The sequence below is a fragment of the Giraffa tippelskirchi genome, chromosome 11 (assembly GCF_054371585.1).
Source record: "Giraffa tippelskirchi isolate mGirTip1 chromosome 11, T2T-mGirTip1v1.2.pri, whole genome shotgun sequence".
In the NCBI taxonomy this organism is placed as follows: domain Eukaryota; kingdom Metazoa; phylum Chordata; class Mammalia; order Artiodactyla; family Giraffidae; genus Giraffa; species Giraffa tippelskirchi.
In genome coordinates this window covers 57,503,561-57,523,270 of record NC_137285.1, presented here as the reverse complement: position 1 = coordinate 57,523,270, position 19,710 = coordinate 57,503,561, and the positions used below count along the sequence as shown (strand labels likewise).

The 19,710-nt window shown below is 42.2% G+C and overlaps 1 protein-coding gene across 4 annotated transcripts in view; it reads right to left on the bottom strand.

Moving 5' to 3' along the window:
- The window catches only part of ARHGAP10 (Rho GTPase activating protein 10), a 358,841-nt gene that overhangs the window by 218,734 nt on the left and 120,397 nt on the right, over nt 1-19,710 (bottom strand). For all 4 annotated transcript variants that reach the window (XM_081544290.1, XM_081544292.1, XM_081544291.1 and 1 more), the window contains exon 5: nt 8,719-8,820. In XM_081544290.1, coding sequence (XP_081400416.1) covers nt 8,719-8,820 — 102 coding nt within the window. The remainder of the gene's footprint in view (nt 1-8,718; nt 8,821-19,710) is intronic.

The following is a 19,710-nucleotide window of genomic DNA, read 5'->3' as shown; positions in this document are numbered from 1 at the left end:
CTGCTGATATGAATGCAAAATGATTCAGCTGCTATGGAAAACAGTATGGCAGTTCTCTAAAAAAAAATAAAATAAAAATAGAATGATCATATGATCTTAACAATTCCATTTCGGGTTATACACTCACAAGAACTGCAAGCAGGGACTCAAACAGATCACTTGTTCATTCACACTGACAGCAGCTAAACGGTAGAAATAACCAAAGTGCCCACCAACAGATGAAGGGATAATCAAAATCTGGTCTACACAGATAATGGAATATTATTCAGCCTCAGACTAGAAGGGAATTCTGGCACCGGTCTCAACATGGATGAAGCCTGAGGACATTAAGATGTCTACTACATATTGGCACTTGCCATGTTCCTCTACAGGATTAAATCATGAGCTGCTATAGCTGCTGACCTTCTAAACTCCCTGAAAAGGAGTTCAGGGTAGAGAGCAGAAATGAAGCACTCTGTGCTCTGGGGAAAACTGGCAGGACAGGTTTTCAGATAGCTACATATTTTCAGGAGCTGATTTTATGACCCCAATTCTTGTATCTCTTCATATCTAGAAAAGCACTAAAATCCTTCATGGAGATGTCTGCTCCTCATGACTAGCAGTCATCCTCACAAAACTACCAGAAACCTTCCACAAAAAAATACATGCTTCAATGCATGCACTCCCCCTTCAACAAAATCACATATATACTGACCTTCCCTCCACCATTTTGGAGCAGTTTCTTAGAGCTATCTGAAATGCTGTCTCCCGGGCTATAGTCCTCATTTTGCCCCAAATAAAACTTCCTCGCAACTCTCAACTCACAACACTGTACATTTATTTTAGTCAACAATGCTAAATGAAATGAGCCAACCACAAAAGGACAGGTGCTATATGATTCCTCTTCCATGAGGTACCTGGAAGAGTGAAATTCATAGAGACAGGAAGTAGAATGATGGTTAGGAGCTGGAGGGAAGAGGGCTGGGGAGTTCCAGTTTAATGGGTAGTACAGTTTCAGTATCTAAGCCTTTAGGAGTTGGAACGTGGGGGTGGCTGCACAACAATGGGACTGTATTTAATGACACTGAACAAACTATATACTTGAACATAGTTAAAATCATATCTTGCTTCTCTTGTGGCTCAGCTGGTAAAGAATCCGCCTGCAATGCAGGAGACCCAGGTTTGGTCCCTGGGTTGGGAAGATCCCCTGGACAAGGGAAAGGCTACCCTCTCAGTTCAGTTCAGCCTAGTTGCTCAGTCGTGTCCAAGTCTTTGCGATCCCATGGACTGTAGCATGCCAGGCCTCCCTGTCCATCACCAACTCCCGGAGTTTACCCAAACTCATGTCCATGGAGTTGGTGATGCCATCCAATCATCTCCTCCTCTGTCGTCCCCTTCTCCTCCTGCCTTCAATCTTTCCCAGCCTCAGGGTCTTTTCAAACGAGTCAGCTCTTCGCATCAGGTGGCCAAAGTATTGGAGTTTCAGCTTCAATATCAGTCCTTCCAGTGAAGACCTAGGACTGATCTCCCTTAGGATGAACTGGTTAGATCTCCTTGCAGTCCAAGGGACTCTCTGGCCTGGAGTATTCCATGGACTGTATACTCCATGGGGTCACAAAGAGTCAGACACAACTGAACGACTTTCACTTCACCTGCTATACTTTACCACAACAAAATTTTAAGTTTTGGGAAAAAAAGGTAACAGGTAATAATTTTTTGGCACCATTCCATTTTTTAATTAATGTTTAAATATAATAAATGCTTCTTACTGTGAAATGAAATATTTTCTGCTGTATGTGTAAACACCAGCCTTTCAAATGTAAATTTCTGAGCCCAGGAAACCAATACCAGCTATGCACCAGCCATCAGGTAAGTGTGCTAAGGAGCCTGGGGGGGATGCCAAGAAAGCATAGGAGGCAGCCATCCATCACATTCTCCACCTCTTATGGTAAACATTCCCTGGAGAAGGGAATGGCATCCCACTCCAGTATTCTTGCCTGGAGAATTCCACAGATAGAGGAGCCTGGCGGGCTATAGTTCATGGGATCGCAAAGAGTTGGACCCAACTGAGTGACTAATACACACACACACGGTAAACACTAAGGATATGAACAATCAAGAAGCAGGATTTGGGCCCAGATAGCTGAGATGTACATGAAGGGAATGAATGCAGTGAGTGCAGACACTTGCATCTTCCCATACATAGAAGACAAGCCTGTGATCCATGTGAACTGTGGTGTTGGAGAAGGCTCTTGAGAGTCCCTTGGGCTGCAAGGAGATCAAACCAGTCAGTCCTAAAGGAAATCAACCCTGAATATTCATTGGAAGGACTGATGCTGAAGCTGAAACTCCAATACTTTGGCCACCTGATGTGAAGAGCCGATTCATTAGAAAAGACCCTGATGCTGGGAAAGATCGAAGGTGGGAGGAGAAGGGGGCGACAGAGGACGAGACAGTTAGATAGCATCACCAATTCAATGGACAAGAGTTTGAACAAGCTCTGGGAGATGGTGGAGGACAGGGAAGCCTGGCTTGCTGCATTCGATGGAGTGGCACGAGTCGGACACGACTTAGCAACTGAACAACAACATCCATATAAGAACGCTAAATTCCTTGAGATATCTGGCTTTCCTTAATTAACAGACTGCTTCCCGCCACCACCACCTTGCTGCAAACTTCGATATATCCTGACTCCTGTCTCCGCCTCCTCGGCGCAGTCTCTCAGGGTCACTTTGAGATGCTCTCTCCTTGCTGGAAATCCTCATAACTCCCACCGCAAAAAGAACTCTACTTTCAGACTGTGACTACTTGTTTAGTCAACATGACTAAGTCAAAATGTTTCTTATTGAGCCAGATTTTCTACCTAATACTCATAGAAATCATGACTTTTTATGCCTCTAATGACCCGAGATTGAGCTCAGCCACTGAGCTCAGCCACCAGCAGTTAATAGGCACAACTCCCAGGAAAAACAATGCAAGTGTGTTGAGTATTTACTAAAATGGAGCTACGGGGAATTTAAGGATGACTCTTTTATGTTATCGGAGAAGGCAATGGCACCCCACTCCAGTACTCTTGCCTGGAAAATCCCATGGACAGAGGAGCCTGGTAGGCTGCAGTCCATGGGGTCGCGAAGAGTCAGACACGACTGAGCGACTTCACTTTCACTTTTCCCTTTCACGCACTGGAGAAGGAAATGGCAACCCACTCCAGTATTCTTGCCTGGAGAATCCCAGGGACAGGGGAGCCCGGTGGGCTGCTGTCTATGGGGTCGCACAGCGACTTAGCAGCAGCAGCAGCAGCTTTTATGTTATTGTTAATGGGAAATGCCTTTCAAGAAAATTTCACCTGGATCAGATTTACCAAGGTCGTTTTCTTTTTTTTTTTTGAGTGGATTCTCTCTTCTGGTTGTGCTCCTGCATTGCTCTCAGCTTCTATTCACAGCCTCCTAATGTTCTGAGTGTTCAGAACTGCTGTGCCAGGCACGGAGAGATCTTATCACCAGAATCCCTGGGATTGTAGATAACCCATCATTTACACCACCACCACAGACATCCAAATTATATCCAGCAGCACAGTCCTTTAGCTTGACTCAGTCTAAAAGGCAATCACTATATAAGCGGTATAAGAAGAAATGTATTTGGTCTTTGTCACAGGTTCCGGGCACAAATCTCCTAAAACCCTTGGAATTTCCTGACTGAGGGAAGTGTCTGCTGTCATTTGTAAGGAGCCCCTACTGAGAACACTCCTGTTTGTGCTAATAAGGTGACTTGGGGTAGGGCCCCAAGGCTGCACTGATTAGAAGGTTAGAACCTTGGCCCCAGCCACTGGCCTTCAGGAAGGGGGAAGCACTACAGATTAAGCTCTGTAACAACTCTTGAACAACGGTTCATAAGCCTCCCGGTTGGTAATGTAAAAAATTAGTTAACAGAAAACTCAATTAAACAGAGCTGGGACACCAGAGTGGGAGTGCTCATGGCTTCTGAGGACAACAGAGCCCAAGAGAAAGAAGGAAGATGACTCTTCTCGCCTGGCCAGGACTCAGCCCAAGAAAAGCCATGGACTCTGCTTACTATAGCCTCTCAACTCCCTTTCCCTCACAATCAAGGGGTTCTCCTTCATGGGTCATGTGGGAACTTGCCCTAGGCTCACCATGGTTGCAAGGCCCCAAACAGCAACTCTCTTCTGATCCTGAATAAACCCATCTTTACTGGAGAAATATCTGGCAGACTATTTATTTCAGGTCAAGAGTAAATGCATCCACTTGCCTGAAGAGTGACACAGTCCAGTTCCACAGGGTCAGCGGTTTCTGCACTTGGGACCCTTCGGACCCAGTCCTGTGCACCTCTCCATCTCGGCTGCTCATCTGAAGCCTCTAGATGACCTTTTAGAACAAGCTGGTAAACTTAAGGAAATGCGTCCTAGTTCTGTGAGCTATCCTAGCAAATCAATCAAACCCAGGGAAGGGGGTCACAGGAACCTTTTCTTTGTAGTCATTTAATCAGAAGCACACCAGGACTTGATGTTAGAAGTGGGGCAGTCTTTTTTTTTTTTTCAATTGAAGTACAGTTGATTTACAATGTGTTAGCTTCTGCTGTACAACAAAGTGATTTGGCTATACGTATAAATGCTTTTCCATTATGGTTTATTACTGGATACTGAATAGGGCCTTGTTGTTTATCCATTCTATATATAATAGTTTGCATCTGCCAGTCATTAGTAGGGCAATCTTGTAGGACTGAGCCCTGAACCTGCAGGATCTGATGCTATTTCCAGGTAGTGCCAGAACTGAGTTCATTGCTTGGTGACATTGAAAAACACACAACTGGACTATACTTTTTACTATACCAAGCAAAAGTCATTTTTTTAAACATATAGCTTCAAATTGATTATCAATTTCACTTCTGACCATGCCTGCTGTAAATATGCATAACAGGAATAGATCACTCACACAAAGATCTTCAAGGGATCTATTTCTCTGGTTCTACTTACGAAAACATAATTATTTGACTGCTCAGCGTCAACTGAAAAAAAAATGCACAACGTGAGTGTTGTGAGTCAAGTTTTATCAGGGGCACAACGTGGAATAGAGTCTGGGAGCAGTTCCTCAGAGGTTGACTAGCGAATTTAATCTGTAGAGGCAGATGGCAAGTGCTAATTTTTAGCTTCCATAAGGAAAACAAAAATATACTTCAAATATCAAGAGTCATAGAATTTTCTCAAATATCCAATTACTGTTCTAGTACAAATATTAATATTGAGAATTTGGCGGTGTGATGCAGGCAGAAGCTAATGTGTCCGTTCAATACAGAGTGAAAGGTAAAGGTCCTAATACAATTACCAAGATTGCCAGCCTGCTGTCTGCCACAATTTTCTCCTGTGATTTTCATCGGAAACCAGAGGAAAGAATGGCTGATAACAAGGACACACGCCTTTGTTCAGTACCACTCTCAGCAACCTTTATTAATCTCTCAAGCTGCTGCTGCTGCTAAGTCACTTCAATCGTGTCCGACTCTGTGCGACCCCATAGACGGCAGCCCACCAGGCTCTGCCGTCCCTGGCATTCTCCAGGCAAGAACACTGGAGTTGGTTGCCATTTCCTTCTCCAATGCATGAAAGGAAAAAGTGAAAGTGAAGTCGCTCAGTCGTGTCCAACTCTTCACGACCCCATGGACTGCAGCCTACCAGGCTCCTCCGTCCATGGGATTTTCCAGGCAAGAGTACTGGAGTGGGGTGCCATTGCCTTCTCCGAATCTCTCAAGCACCTCAACTCAATTTACTGAAGATCAGCAATGCATTAGCCACTGCCAGAAGTGGCTAAAGCCCCATCTAACCTTCTTTCCTTTAAGGAGCATCCCCATCCTTAAGGCATTCACTCTTGCAACAGAAAGCTCGGTCAAGTGGGGTTCTGTATATTTGTAAGGAGCACACAGATCAAGACAGCAAAGAAAATGTAGTTTTTTTTAACCTTTTGGTCATGCCACTCGGCATGTGGTACCTTAGATGCCCAACCAGGGATTGAACTCATGCCCCCTGCGTTGACAGCATAGAGTCTTTTAACCATGGACCACCCGAGAAGACCCAAGAATATATAATTCAAGTGAAAACGAAAATGATTCATCTTGAGGGTCTCTTCAAATTTCCAATCTACTGTTTAATTATCTTTGGCAATGATGAAATTGTTGAAGGTCTAGCTCATAATCTTTACACGTGTTCATTCAATAAATATTTAGCAGTGCCTGCTCCCTGACAGGTCTTATTCTAGGCACTGTGGACAGAGCGCTAAGAGAACTATGCTGCTGCCTGCAAGGAGCCGACATCGTATGGAAAGAAGCCACGAAACAACCGAATGTACACCGTACATGGTGTGTGCTCGGTCGTGTCCAGCCCTTTGCGACCCCATGGACTGTAGCCCACCAGGCTCCTCTGTCCATGGAATTTTCTAGGCAAGGATACTGGAGCTGGGGTAGGAAGTGTCCTACTCCAGGGGATCTTCCTGAGCCAGGGATTGAACCTGAGTCTCTTGTGCCTCCTGCATTTACAGGTGGATTCTTTACCACTGAACCACCTGGAAAGCCCACATCTGAATATGTGATGAGTCAAATGGTTTTAAGAATATGAAAAAAAAAAAAGGCAGAGTAAGGAAGGCACCCTGAATAAGATAAAACATCTCCATTCGGGGTTAAGTCTGAGAGGAGACTATCTGGAAGACTATTTGCAGGAGTGAGTCATGCAGATCTGGCAGAAGGAGGAACACTGAGGCCCTCAGCCATGGAGCCAAGCCAGAACGAGGCAGCCATGTGGGGGTGAGAGAAGGCGGAGGGGACTGGGGGCCTCTGAAGGGAGCTTCTAGGAGCATTTGGAGAAGAGCAACACAAAGGCTGACTCTGCTGCCATACAGAAACTGTACGAGGACTTCCCTGGCAGTCTAGTGGTTAAGAGTCCATGTTCCCAATGCAGGAGACATGGGTTCGACCCCTGTGTCATCATGACAGAGTGACATGCATGCATGTATGCATGAAAAAAAGAGTGAAAGTGTTAGTTGCTCAGTCATGTCTGACTCCTTGAGACCCAAGGACTGTAGCCCACCCAGGCTCCTCTGTCCATGGGAGTTCCAGGCAAGAATACTGGACTGGGGAGCCATTCCCTTCTGCAGGGGATCTTCAAGACCCAGGCATCCAACCCGGGTCTCCTGCACTGCAGGCAGATTCTTCACAGTCTGAGCCACAGGGAAAGCTGCATGCATACATGCATAAATGAATGCAAAATACCTTGAAAAAGAAAATAAACTGTAGGGAGACCTGAGTAAAAAGCAGGGAGGCTTCTGCAGTCATCTATGTGAGAAATGCCCCCCACTTGGGCCAGGGTGACAGAGTTGCAGGCTAGGAGAACTGGCCACATTCTGAGAATATCCTGAAGTTGAAGAAGACCTAGGCTGAGGGTCTAGATGGGCTGAGAGTGAAAAGGCCAAGGATGACGCTACAGATTTTGCCCTAGCAACAAGTAGAATGATATCTAATTAGAGAGTGAGAAATTGACTTGGAGCATGGAAATCCCATCAGGATACCTGGAAACACAGATCAAGTAGAACAGGAAGTGGAAAACTGCTGGCGTAAAGAGAGCCTCTACGAGCAACAGCTGTCACTTCAAAACTGACAGAGGGTAGGAGGTGAGGGAGCAGATGTAACAACTGCATGGCCTTCTTCACAATATGGAAAAGGGGAGAATGGAGCCCTGCCTTCAAATAGGATTGGAGTCAGGATTAGATGGCACAAAAGGGCCTTTCTCTTTTACAGACTATCGAACACCATGTAAACATCAGCCAAGCACATCAGAGAGACAAAAGAAGATGTGACATGCGGTAAATGTCAAAATAACCACACACATACACACAGAGTTTGCAACTAAATCTGTAACATTTAAACACAACCCAGATTTACTCTACAACATTGTCATTTTGATGATACTTCACTAAGTGTATATTATAGTGGTACATTATGCCTGGATCCCTTATGTGTTTAAAAATAAACAAATGCACGGGGAAGAAGTCACACTTCAGTGGGATGAATCGAGATCTTTACAACTGAAAATAGCATTATGTTTAAGGAAAGCATATGTTCCAAATTGTAAACAACTGAGTTTCCATTCAAGGGTGTGAGTGAGGAAAAACAAGTGGCAGGGAATTTAGAAAAGTAATAGAAAGAGAAAACGAGAGGGAAGATATAAATTCCTTTCTCCTTACATACGGCTCCCTCCAAAAGAAGCAAGTCTATTAACACAAGTAAAACAGATGCTCTCTTTCCAAAGAAGCTGAAAAACTCCTCAATCTTCAGCGTTAGGTAAGATTAATGCTGCCTTCACATAGAAGCCAAATGGTATAGGAGCTTATTCAATTCACTTTTTCAACACATCTTGAAAGTTAATTAATAATCTATTCCTGAAAATAACATATCTTTTCTCAGTGATGCTAGTTAAAATGGTTGTTCCTGGGAAAATATACTCAGAACCAAAACTTCTAATACTCTGAACCCACACTGCATTAATCACTCTATGAAGTCTTATTTTGTCTTATTCCAAAAGAGTTATTTAAATTCATATCAAATGACTAGGCGATATCTAGTCATTTTTTCTATCTCTAATAAACCTAGATGAAACATTTTCAAAATAAAAGCTCATTAAAAAAAGACATGCACTGATTATTAAATTTTACAAACAAGTTAAAAGAAAAATAAAAACAATACCTCTTGTAAATGTGAGTCTTTCTTTTTTGCTGATAAATTCAAATGTTTATCAATTAGGCTATAGTTCCTTTCAGTCTCTTTGTCAAACTTCTTTTTTTCTTCCTGCAGATAAGAAAAACATAAACAAGTATGATTAAATGGGGGTGGGGGAGGAGGCATATACAGTAATTGACTAGGGAGATCAAAATATGAAAAATATCCAAAAATAAAAGAAAGTACCATGAAGTGTGAAAAAGTTATCTGGAAAATCTATCTGCAGCCAAGCCACTGTTTATTAATCATCAAGACAGCATTAAGATTGAAGAATCACTTACCTTTTCACTTTTTCCTTTAATGAACTTTTTTCCTAGCCTGTTATTTTCAACCCCTCATACCTATCAGTGTTTGGAATTAATGCCATTCACTTGTCCATTTAAAAAAAAAAAATTTAGGATGAAAACATAATAAGACCATAAAGCTTAAAAAAGCAAACTTGCTACAGATTCTGGCATAGAAATGGAATTCACGTAAAACTGAGTAAGTTTTGATCTACATTTAAAAATTATTTATAATCACCGTTAGGAGGAGGGAAAAAAAAAACACACATCTTGGGAAAAAAATCTTCCCTAATTGTCTAGTATAAATGTAACAATAAAATCCTCTGACCAGAAATGTCAACTACTTACCCAAATTTCAGCAGTGATTTCTATAACACTGTCTAGAATATTTATCAATAGATCCACAGGGCCTAAAATAATACTGACATACTTCTACTGAGATCCTTTGGTTAACATTACAAACATTTCTCAGGCATTGCCAAGAAATAGTATTTGTTTTCCTTTTGCTAGAGTAGCTTTTAGAGAAAACAAGGAACCAATTTTTTTAGTACAGCGGAGACAACCTCCCCCAAAACTGCCTGCCAACATTTCTGAGCACCAATGAGCTCACGTGATGTTCTCCTGCTGTCAAAATGTTTTTATTCACTTCGAACTCTCCCCAACTCTCCCAGGCCTCCTAGAAACGAACGTTCCCTTCCCTATTTTCCAGCTTCTATTTTATAAAGTCAAAACTAATGAACTGTCCCAGCTTTTTCTGGCATGATCTTCCTATTAAGCAAAAGGGGTAAATAAAGCACAAAAATTGTATTTCTCTGCATTTATCATTTTTTTTTCTCCACGGGACTACAAACCGTGTGAGACCCTGGGAACGAAGCTCTGCCGGCTCACCTAAAGACTAAATCAATCCCCACGCTGACGAAGACGCAAGACTCAGAACTGATGCTTCTTCCCATTTCTACTCCAAGTTTCATTACCAACTAGCCGCACATCTCCAAGGGCAAAAACAAAACACTTAACCATATAAAACCTTAGTTTTTCTATTTAAAAGAGCAGGGGACTTCCTTGGCGGCCCAGTGGTTAAGACTCCATGCTTCCACAGCAGGGGGTGGGTGGGTGGCTTCCATCCCCGGTCTGGGAACTAACACCCCACATGGCCCCCACATGCCATTGTGTGGTGTGGCCAAAAAAAATACTGTCATAAAACCTAAATATTAAAAAAAAAATAGATCAGGAATTCAGTTTTGTCCTGGATCATTCTTAGAACCAATCCTAAAATTCTGTCATCCTACAGTTCACCTATACATGAGAACGGTCCAACTTTCACTGAAATGGAAGCATTTTTTTTCTCTATGCCCTAGGTTTAATTTACAACTATTTTTTTTTTTACGCTTAAGGCATTAATATTACATGGTTACTCTCTCTTTTCTGTTTTTTATTATGATGCACTTCCTGAATGATTTAAATGACTAACAGAAAATAAACTAAATGGAACATATGGCCACTACTTTAAAATCTCCACTATTTTTACAAGTTCATTCTGCACAGTGTGCACTGGATTAGGTGTCAGAAGACGCAGGTTCCAGCGGCCACTATGACCCTGTGGCTCTGCCCCCGGGGTCACAGCCTTCTCTGAGCATCGGTTTCTCAGGTTTAAAACCAGACAGGAATGGAGGTAACACAGCTGCATTTACCACAAGTACGTGGCAACACAACATCATGTGGTTAAAAATGCTTCCTATCTTTGCAGATTAGTATTCAGAGAATACTGAAAACGTGTTTACCCCTTTGGTTTCATCTGAATCACAGAAGGGGACAAAGGAAGCAACGATGCTACAGTCAGCAGTCAAAACACCCAGCACACGCGGAAATAGTGGGGCATGTAAATGAGGACGTGGGTTAAGTCTGGAATGAAAGAAAACGGTGCCATCAAGCCACTGCGAAGAAAGCATCTAGCCAAGAAACAACATCACGCCCACCAATTTGAGTGAAAATACATTTGTTCATATTTGGTATGATACTATACAAATGCTGCTGTGTTTCGTTTTTGAATCTTAAGATTCAGATAATTGTCTCTCCTTGCATTTTTTTTCTCAGTGTCTCTATAGAATATTCTGTTTCTTTGTACTCGTGACTTTGGGCACTTAATTATGAATTTTAAAAGGGGCTGTGTTCAAGTAGCATTCAATAAAGAATGGAGTCTTTTCAACATTGCAATACAGGATACACATACACATATGGATTTATACATATATATACATACATGTATATATACACATATACACACACACACAAATATAAAATAAATTAGCCATAAAAGGGAACAAAATTGAGTCAGTTGAAGTGATAGAGTGAAGTAAGTCAGAAAAACAAATATTGCATATTAACACATATATACGGAATCTAGAAAAATAAATATCAATGAACCCGTTTGCAGGGCAGGAACAGAAGTGCAGACATAGAGAAAAGACTTGTGGAGATAGATAAGGAAGCAGAGGGTGGGACAAATTAACAGAGCAGCACTGAAATAAATACACCACCATATGCAAAACAGACAGTTTGTGGGAAGCTGCTGTGTAACACAGGGGGCCCAGCCTGGTGCTCTGTGATGACCTAGAGAGGTGGGAAGGCATAAGTGGGGAGGGAGGGTCACCAGAAAGGGGATATATGTATACATATAGCTGACTCATGATGTTGTACAGCAGAAACAAACAACACACTTTAAAGCAATCATATTCCAATAAAAAAATAAAATAGAGTAATATGAGACAAAAGGCTCTATTCAAGGATCAAATTACTACAATGAAAACTGTTTTAGGAAACAGCATTACTCAAGTGAGTCTGGGTCAAGCTGGAAGTAAACTCAGTAAGGAAAAGTGGAGGCAAGGGCTAACCAGCCAGCCCACATCTATATCAGAGAGAGAGGCAGGCAGCCATTACAGAGCCCCAGCAGGCTTTTGCCATGTGGACCTATAAGCCCACTATTTAGGCCGCTCCACTGATTTTTCTGGAACAGCTGAAAGACTCAATGATTTTTAAATGATGACAACAAAAAAACCTTATGTTTTAGGTTTAACATGAGTCAGTTAAGCTGCTCAGTCCTGTCCAACTCTTTGAGACCCCATGGACTGCAGCACGCCAAGCTTCCCAGTCCTTCAACAACTCCCGGAGATTGTTCAAATTCATGTCCATCAAGTCAGTGATGCCATACAACCAGCTCATCCTCTGCCATCCTCTTCTCCTCTTGCCTTCGATCTTTCCCAGCATCAGGGTCTTTTCCAATGAGTCAGCTCTTTGCATCAGGTGGCCAAAGTATTGGAGTTTCAGTATCAGTCCTTCCAATGAATATTCAAGGACTCCTTTAGGATTGACTGGTTGGATCTCCTTGCAGCACAAGGAACTCTCACGAGTCTTCTCCAACACCACAAATCAAAAGCATCAATTCTTTGGCGCTTAGCTTTCTTTATGGTCCAGCTCTCACGTCCATACATGACTACTGGAAAAAACACAGCTTTGACTAGACAGGCCCTTGTCAGCAAAGTAACATCTCTGCTTTTTAATATGCTGTCTAGATTGCTCATAGCTTTTCTTCCAATGAGCAAGCATCTTTTAATTTCATGGCTGCAGTCATCATCTGCAGCGATTTTGGAGCCTCAAAAAATAAAGTCTGTCACTGTTTCCACTGTTTCCCCATCTACTTGCCATGAAGTGATGGGACGGGATGCCATGATCTTAGTTTTTTTAATGTTGAGTTTTAAGCCAGCTTTTTCACTCTCCTCTTTCACTTTCATCAAGAGGGTCTTCAGTTCCTCTTCACTTTCTGCCATAAGGGTGATGTCATCTGTATATTTGAGGTTATTGATATTTCTCCCAGCAATCTTGATTCCAACTCTTGCTTAATCCAGCCCAGCGTTTCTCATGATGTACTCTGCACATAAGTTAAATAAGCAGGGTGACAATATACAGCCTTGATGTACTCCTTTTCTGATTGGAACCAGTCTGATGTTCCATGTACAGTTCTAACTGTTGCTTCTTGACCTGCATAAAGATTTCTCAGGAGGCAGGTAAGGTGGTCTAGTAGTCCCATCTCCTTAAGAATTTTTCAGTTCTAACTGTTGCTTCTTGACCTGCATAAAGATTTCTCAGGAGGCAGGTAAGGTGGTCTAGTAGTCCCATCTCCTTAAGAATTTTTCACAGTTTCTGTGATCTACATAGTCAAAGACTTTGGCATAATCAAAAAGCAGAAGTAGATATTTTTCTGTAATTCTCTTGCTTTTTTGATGATCCAACCGATGTTGGCAATTTGATCTCTGGTTCCTCTGCCTTTTCTAAATCCAGCTTGAACATCTGGAAGCTCACAGTTCACGTACTATTGAAGCCTGGCTTGAAGAATTTTGAGCATTACTTTGCTAGCATGTGAGATGAGTGCAATTGTGCGGTAGTTTGAACATTCTTTGGCATTTCCTTTCTTTGGGATTGGAACGAAAACCAACCTTTTCCAGTCCTGTGGCCGCTGCTGAGTTTTCCCAATTTGCTAGCATATTGAATGCAGCATTTTCACAGAATCATCTTTTAGGATTTTAAATAGTTCAACTGGAATTCCATCACCTCCACTAGCTTTGTTCGTAGTGATTCTTCCTAAGGCCCACTTGACTTTGCACTCCAGGATGTCTGGCTCTAGTCCAGTGATCACACCATGTGGTTATCTGGGTCATGAAGATCTTTTTTGTATAGTTCTTCTGTGTATTCTTGCCACCTCTTCTTAATATCTTCTGCTTCTCTTAGGTCCATACCATTTCTGTCCTTTATTGTGCCCATCTTTACATGAAAATTTCCCTTGGTATCTCTAGTTTTCTTGAAGAGATCTCTAGTCTTTCCCATTCTATTGTTTTCCTCTATTTCTTTGCACTGATCGCTAAGGAAGGCTTTCTTATCTCTCCCAGCTATTTGTAAGGCCTCCTCAGACAACCATTTTGCCTTTTTGCATTTTTCTTGAGGATGGTCCTGATCACTGCCTCCTGTACAACATCATGAACCTCTGTCCATAGTTCTTCAGGTACTCTGTCTAGCAGATCTAATCCCATGAATCTATTTGTCACTTTCACTGTACAATCTTAAGGGGGTTGATTTAGGTCATATCTGAATGGTCTAGTGGTTTTCCCTACTTCCTTCAATTTAAGTCTGAATTTGGCAATAAGGAGTTCATGATCTGAGCCACTGTCAGCTCCCAGTCTTGTTTTTCCTGACTGCATAGAGCTTCTTCATCTTTGGCTGCAAAGAATATAATCAACCTGATTTTGGTATTGACCATCTGGTTATGTCCATGTGAAGAGTCTTCTCTTTTGTTGTTGGAAGAAGGTGTTTGCTACAACCAGTGCATTCTCTTGGCAAAACTCTGTTAGTCTTTGCCCTGCTTCATTCTGTACTCCAAGGCCAGATTTGCCTGTTACTCCAGGTATCTCTTAACTTCCTACTTTTGCATTCCAGTCCCCTATGATGAAAAGGATATCTTTTTCGGGTGTTACTTCTAGAAGGTCTTATAGGTCTTCATAGAATCATTCAACTTCAGTAAGCCAAACAAACATGAGTAAGCCAGAAAAAATGTTTACAAGTTAAAGATGGCTCATGGGAAGTCAATTTGTAATGTTATAAAATCACACATGCAAAAAAAAAAGTGAAGAACAGCTGTTACTTAAAACAGCATAACCAGTCAAATAAGATGTACACTATGTAAATGGAGGAGCAATTTTTAAATCTAAGAAACAAAACTAAAATACTCAGGTTTTTTTAATATATTAGAAATAAACCTATATATGAAAAAAAAGTCAAAGCATTAATTGCTCAGTCGTGTCTTACTCTTTGTGACCCCATGGACTGTAGCCCACCAGGATTCTCTATTCATGGGATTCTCCAGGCAAGAATACTGGACTGGGTTGCCGTGCCCTTCTCCAGGGGATCTTCCCGACCCAGGGATCAAATCTGGGTCTCTCACGTTGCAGGCAGATTCTTTACCACTTGAGCCACCAGGGAAGCCAAAAACATATATATATAGTATATATATTTACAGGTGTTATAACAAATCATGGAATAAAAAACTATTATTCAACCAATGGTGTGGTATAACTGGTTAAGTAGTTGGAAATAAAAAGAGAAAGTCTCAAATCAAAATTAATTCCAGATGGACTGAAGAGTCACAAGTAAAAAATGAAGCCAAAAAAGAGCATTTTCATCAGATCTCAGAACAGAGAAGGAATTTGCGAGGAAAAGAGAAACGGAAGAAGCCATAAGAACTTCTAGATAGCAAAACTATACAATAAATAAGGCAAAAGGCCAACAATTGGCAGGGAAAAGATACAATTAATATGGAAGAAGGGGAGTCAACATTCCTGACACATAAAATATTCTTTATGAAGTAATTTTTTGCTCAAAGCATACATTACACTTCCACAGAAAAATTAGTAAAGAATACAGAAAATTCACAAAAGTTTGAAAACACTTGTAAACTATCCACATTTACTAGAATATTTTGTTTCGTCTTAGAAGAAGGGGAAATTTTTAAATTACAAGGTAACTTTCCTTTTTACATATTTTTGGTATTTTACAAATTTTCTAGTTTGAGGAAATGAAAAGACTTTTATTTTCAGACTATGAACAGCAAATCGTAAGGCCCGACTAGTCCAGACAAGAGCTTAAATATGTTCTTAGAGATTCCAACTCTCTTTTTATTTAAATTAAAAGGTGGGGATAATGCACACACGAGGGCTCCCTTGGTGGTTCAGATGGTAAAGAATCCACCTGCAGAGCAGGAGAGCTGGGTTCAATCCCTGGGTTGAGAAGATCCCCTGGACAAGGGAATGACTACCCACTCCAGTAGTCTTGTCTAGAAAATCCCATCAACAGAGGAACCTGGCAGGATACAGTCCACGGGATCGCAAAGAGTCAGACACGACTGAAGTGACTTTTAGCACAACTGCAATGCCCACACTTGCAAGAAATAAAACTCATAGCACATGTAACACACTTGGCAGGAGCACTTCTTCCTGCATATCCAGGGCAACCAGCGTTTTGAAATCCCTGCTCTTCTCTGCTGGTCCACCAACACCTCACAACCCAGGTGAAATGCCACCTCTTCCATGAAGCACTCCTTGACTTCTCCAGTGGGGAAACAGCCCGTTCCCTCATCTCCTGCACCAATGTCACCTCTTCTCCTTGACAGTCCATTTGCCCTATCCAACCCACACCCTCTCCTGCCTTTAAGCTCTTTCAGCCTCTCCAAAGCGTTGAGAAGTCAGCCTTTATCCCCACACCTGGTAGATGCCCAGGGGACACTGGTCAGAGAACAAAGGAAGGTGGAGGCCTATGGCTGTAGAGGCACCGACGCCGAAAAACTGCCCCTGCTGGCTCCTCAGCACTTGCTCCCAAGTCACCAATCCATCACCTGAGCACTGTCTGACCAGTGCTTGAACCTGGCAGGCAAAGACTGGAGTAAAACCTAAGCAGTTATTGTTAGCAAGCCGATACAGAGCAAGTCACAAAGGGGATCATAAAAGAACTGCAACAGTGTATATGCCAGGCCCTGCACTAGACCCCAGAAATATGTTATCAAATGCACCAAAGCCTTGTGATAACCTTTGGGGACAGGTGTGATGGGTCCCATTTTAAAGGTCAAGAAACTGAGGCTTAGAGGCCTTAAGTAATTTGCCCCAAATCACAGAGCTACTTAAGGGGCAGAAATACAATTCAAAATGAGGGATAATCAGGTCCAAAACTGAGATGACAGGCCGCCCATATAGAGCACTGATGCTTTCTCTTGTTAGCGCACTTTTTTTTCATTTTATTCACTAATACTTATATCGGAGAAGGCAATGGCACCCCACTCCAGTACTCTTGCCTGGGAAACCCCATGGACGGAGGAGCCTGGTAGGCTGCAGCCCATGGGGTCGCGAAGAGTCAGACACTACTGAGCAACTTCACTTTCACTTTTCCCTTTCATGCACTGGAGAAGGAAATGGCAACCACTCCAATATTCTTGCCTAGAGAATCCCAGGGACGGGGGAACCTGGTGGGCTGCTGTCTATGGGGTCGCACAGAGTCGGACACAACTGAAGCGACTTAGCAGCAGCAGCAGCAACTTATTTATTTATATTTGGCTGTTCTGGGTGTTCACTGCTGCACGGGTTTTCTCTAGTTGTCGAGAGCTGGCTACTCTGCAGCTGCGGCGCACCGGCTTCCCGCTGTGGTGACTTCTCTTGTTGTGGAGTGCAGGCTCTAGAGCATTCAGGCTTCGGCAGTTCTGGCTCCCGGCTCGAGGGCACAGGCTCAATAGTTGTGGCCTGTGGGCTTGATTGCTCCATGGCACATGGATCCTTCCGGATCAGGAATCAAAACCCACGTCTCCTACACTGGCAGGCAGACTCCCCACCACTGAGCCACCAGGGAAGCCCTAGGGCACTTTTCACAGTGCATGTTTATTGGTATGTTTTTTTAACATCTTCCCCACAGACTCGCCAATTTCTTGAAGACTGGACAGTATTTTAATTCACAGTTGTACATTAAGTCCCCTACAAACAAATGAGCTGTTATCTAAGAAAATGCTCATAAGTCCAGTTTGTCCCTAAGTCCAACAAAGTTAGCCTAGATACCCAACTAACACAATCAGCTAAACAGTACTGTACTGTAATAGGTTTATAATACTTTCCACACAAAGAATATATAGAAAACAAACACAGAAATAAAGAAAACATTTTTAATCTTACAGTACAGTATCTTGAAAAGCACAGTAGTACAGGACCCTGGCTGGTATACAGGGGCTGGCATGGAGTGAACAGGCAAGAAGTGTTACTGACCAGAGGAGGGAGAGGAGGTGGGAGATGGTAGAGCTGAAGGGTCGTCAGCAATAGCAGATGGAGGGCAAGCTGCAAGCTCACTCATGCCTCATGTTGACGGAACGCACGTTCACATCTTTGAAAGTTTCCAATCTAAAGGTTCGTAAGTAGGGAATTTAATGTATATCCCAGATATACTTACCATATATCTCATACTGTGCCATATAATAGGCCTGATAAGTGGTTTTATTATTGTGATACTAAAATGAAAGAAATGTGATTAAGTCACACTTTTTCTGCTCTATCAAACATTATTGAGAAATTATTCAGATTTGCTTTTTTACCTGTATTTTGCAGTCATTTACAGAATCTCAGGAAGTCAATTTCTATTCAACATTTATTCACAAAACACAGCCTTGTAAAGAGGTGAGAGTATGGTAATGGCTGGGCTGCTAAGTTTTAATTTACGATATAAACATTTTTTAACTCTTGCGGTTAATCTTTTTATTCTACTGAATAAAACAGGGCATTTTGCGTGCTAAGTCATTTCAGTCGAGTCTGTCTCTTTGTGACCCCATGGACTGTAGCCCACCAGGCTCATCTGTCCATGGGATTCTCCAGGCAAGAATACTGGAATGGGTCGCCATTTCCTTCTCCAGGGGATCTTCCCGACCCAGGGATCAAACACGGGTCTCCTGCATTAGCAAGCAGATACTTTACCAACTGAGCCACCAGGAAGCCCCAGAATTTGAATAGGCTCTATAAATTATCCATAGGATTTTGCTGTATCCATTTGATACTTGCATCCTGCCACTTACAGAAAAAAAGCAACTTTAAGTTCTCCCAACTGATACTGTCCCACTGTAACCCTTAGCAAGTGCTAGTACTTCTTGGAGTTTGTACACAACGCACTTGGCTCTGATGCTGTCTGGTGCCTGTATTAGTTTCCTGTGGATAAACCGACAGTTAATGAGCAATGGTTATCGACAAGTGTATGCAGACGCTTGGGAATAAGTGGCAAGCTTCTAGGGAAGGGAGAAGAGTTTCAGAGGACATAAAGCTGAGGAAGCCAACAGGAAAACTCCGAACTGCTGGGACACAGCACAGGACCACCTGCATCCTGCAGTGGGAATTGGGTCTCTTTACATAGTGGTAAGAACCCGGCAAGCACATGAGAAAAAGTGTCAGAACCTACAGGATGGAAGTTGAAGCTCAAACCAAACAGACACGACTGATGGAGAATATATCCAAACAGAAGAGAAAACAGCAGAAAAGAAAGATCCAGTGACTCCTAAAAAAATCCTATTTATAAAAGCCACCTGGCAGTTTCGATTACATTAAAACCACAAGTTCCCATGTCATTGGGATTCTGGAAACTGATGATAGAGTAAAGGGAACTGAAAGAGCTTCCATATAAAGTCAAAGGGTAGAAACTTTCCAGATAGGGAAAAGAAGATGAACATTTTGACAAGGAGATCCAAAAACTTCTGTTGTGGTCAGCTTTTAAAGACTTTTGTTTTTTCTCCCCCATATGAAAACTGCTTCATGGTACTTTCTAAAAGATCTTCATGCTAAGAGAATAAAGTTATTTTTTAAGTATCTCAAGTAAGTAAACAAATCAGTGGAACAAGAACATGTGATTGTTCTTGATTGGTGTTTAGGAAGCACAGATGGAGAAAATCAAATATCCAGGTTATAAACCCCTTCCTGGTTCTTCTAGAATAAAGGGTGAAAGTGAAAGTGTTAGTCACTCATTCGTGTCCAACCTTTTGCAAACCCATGGACTATAGCTCGCCAGGCTCCACTGTCCATGGGATTTCACAGGCAAGAATACTGGAGTGGGCTGCCATTTC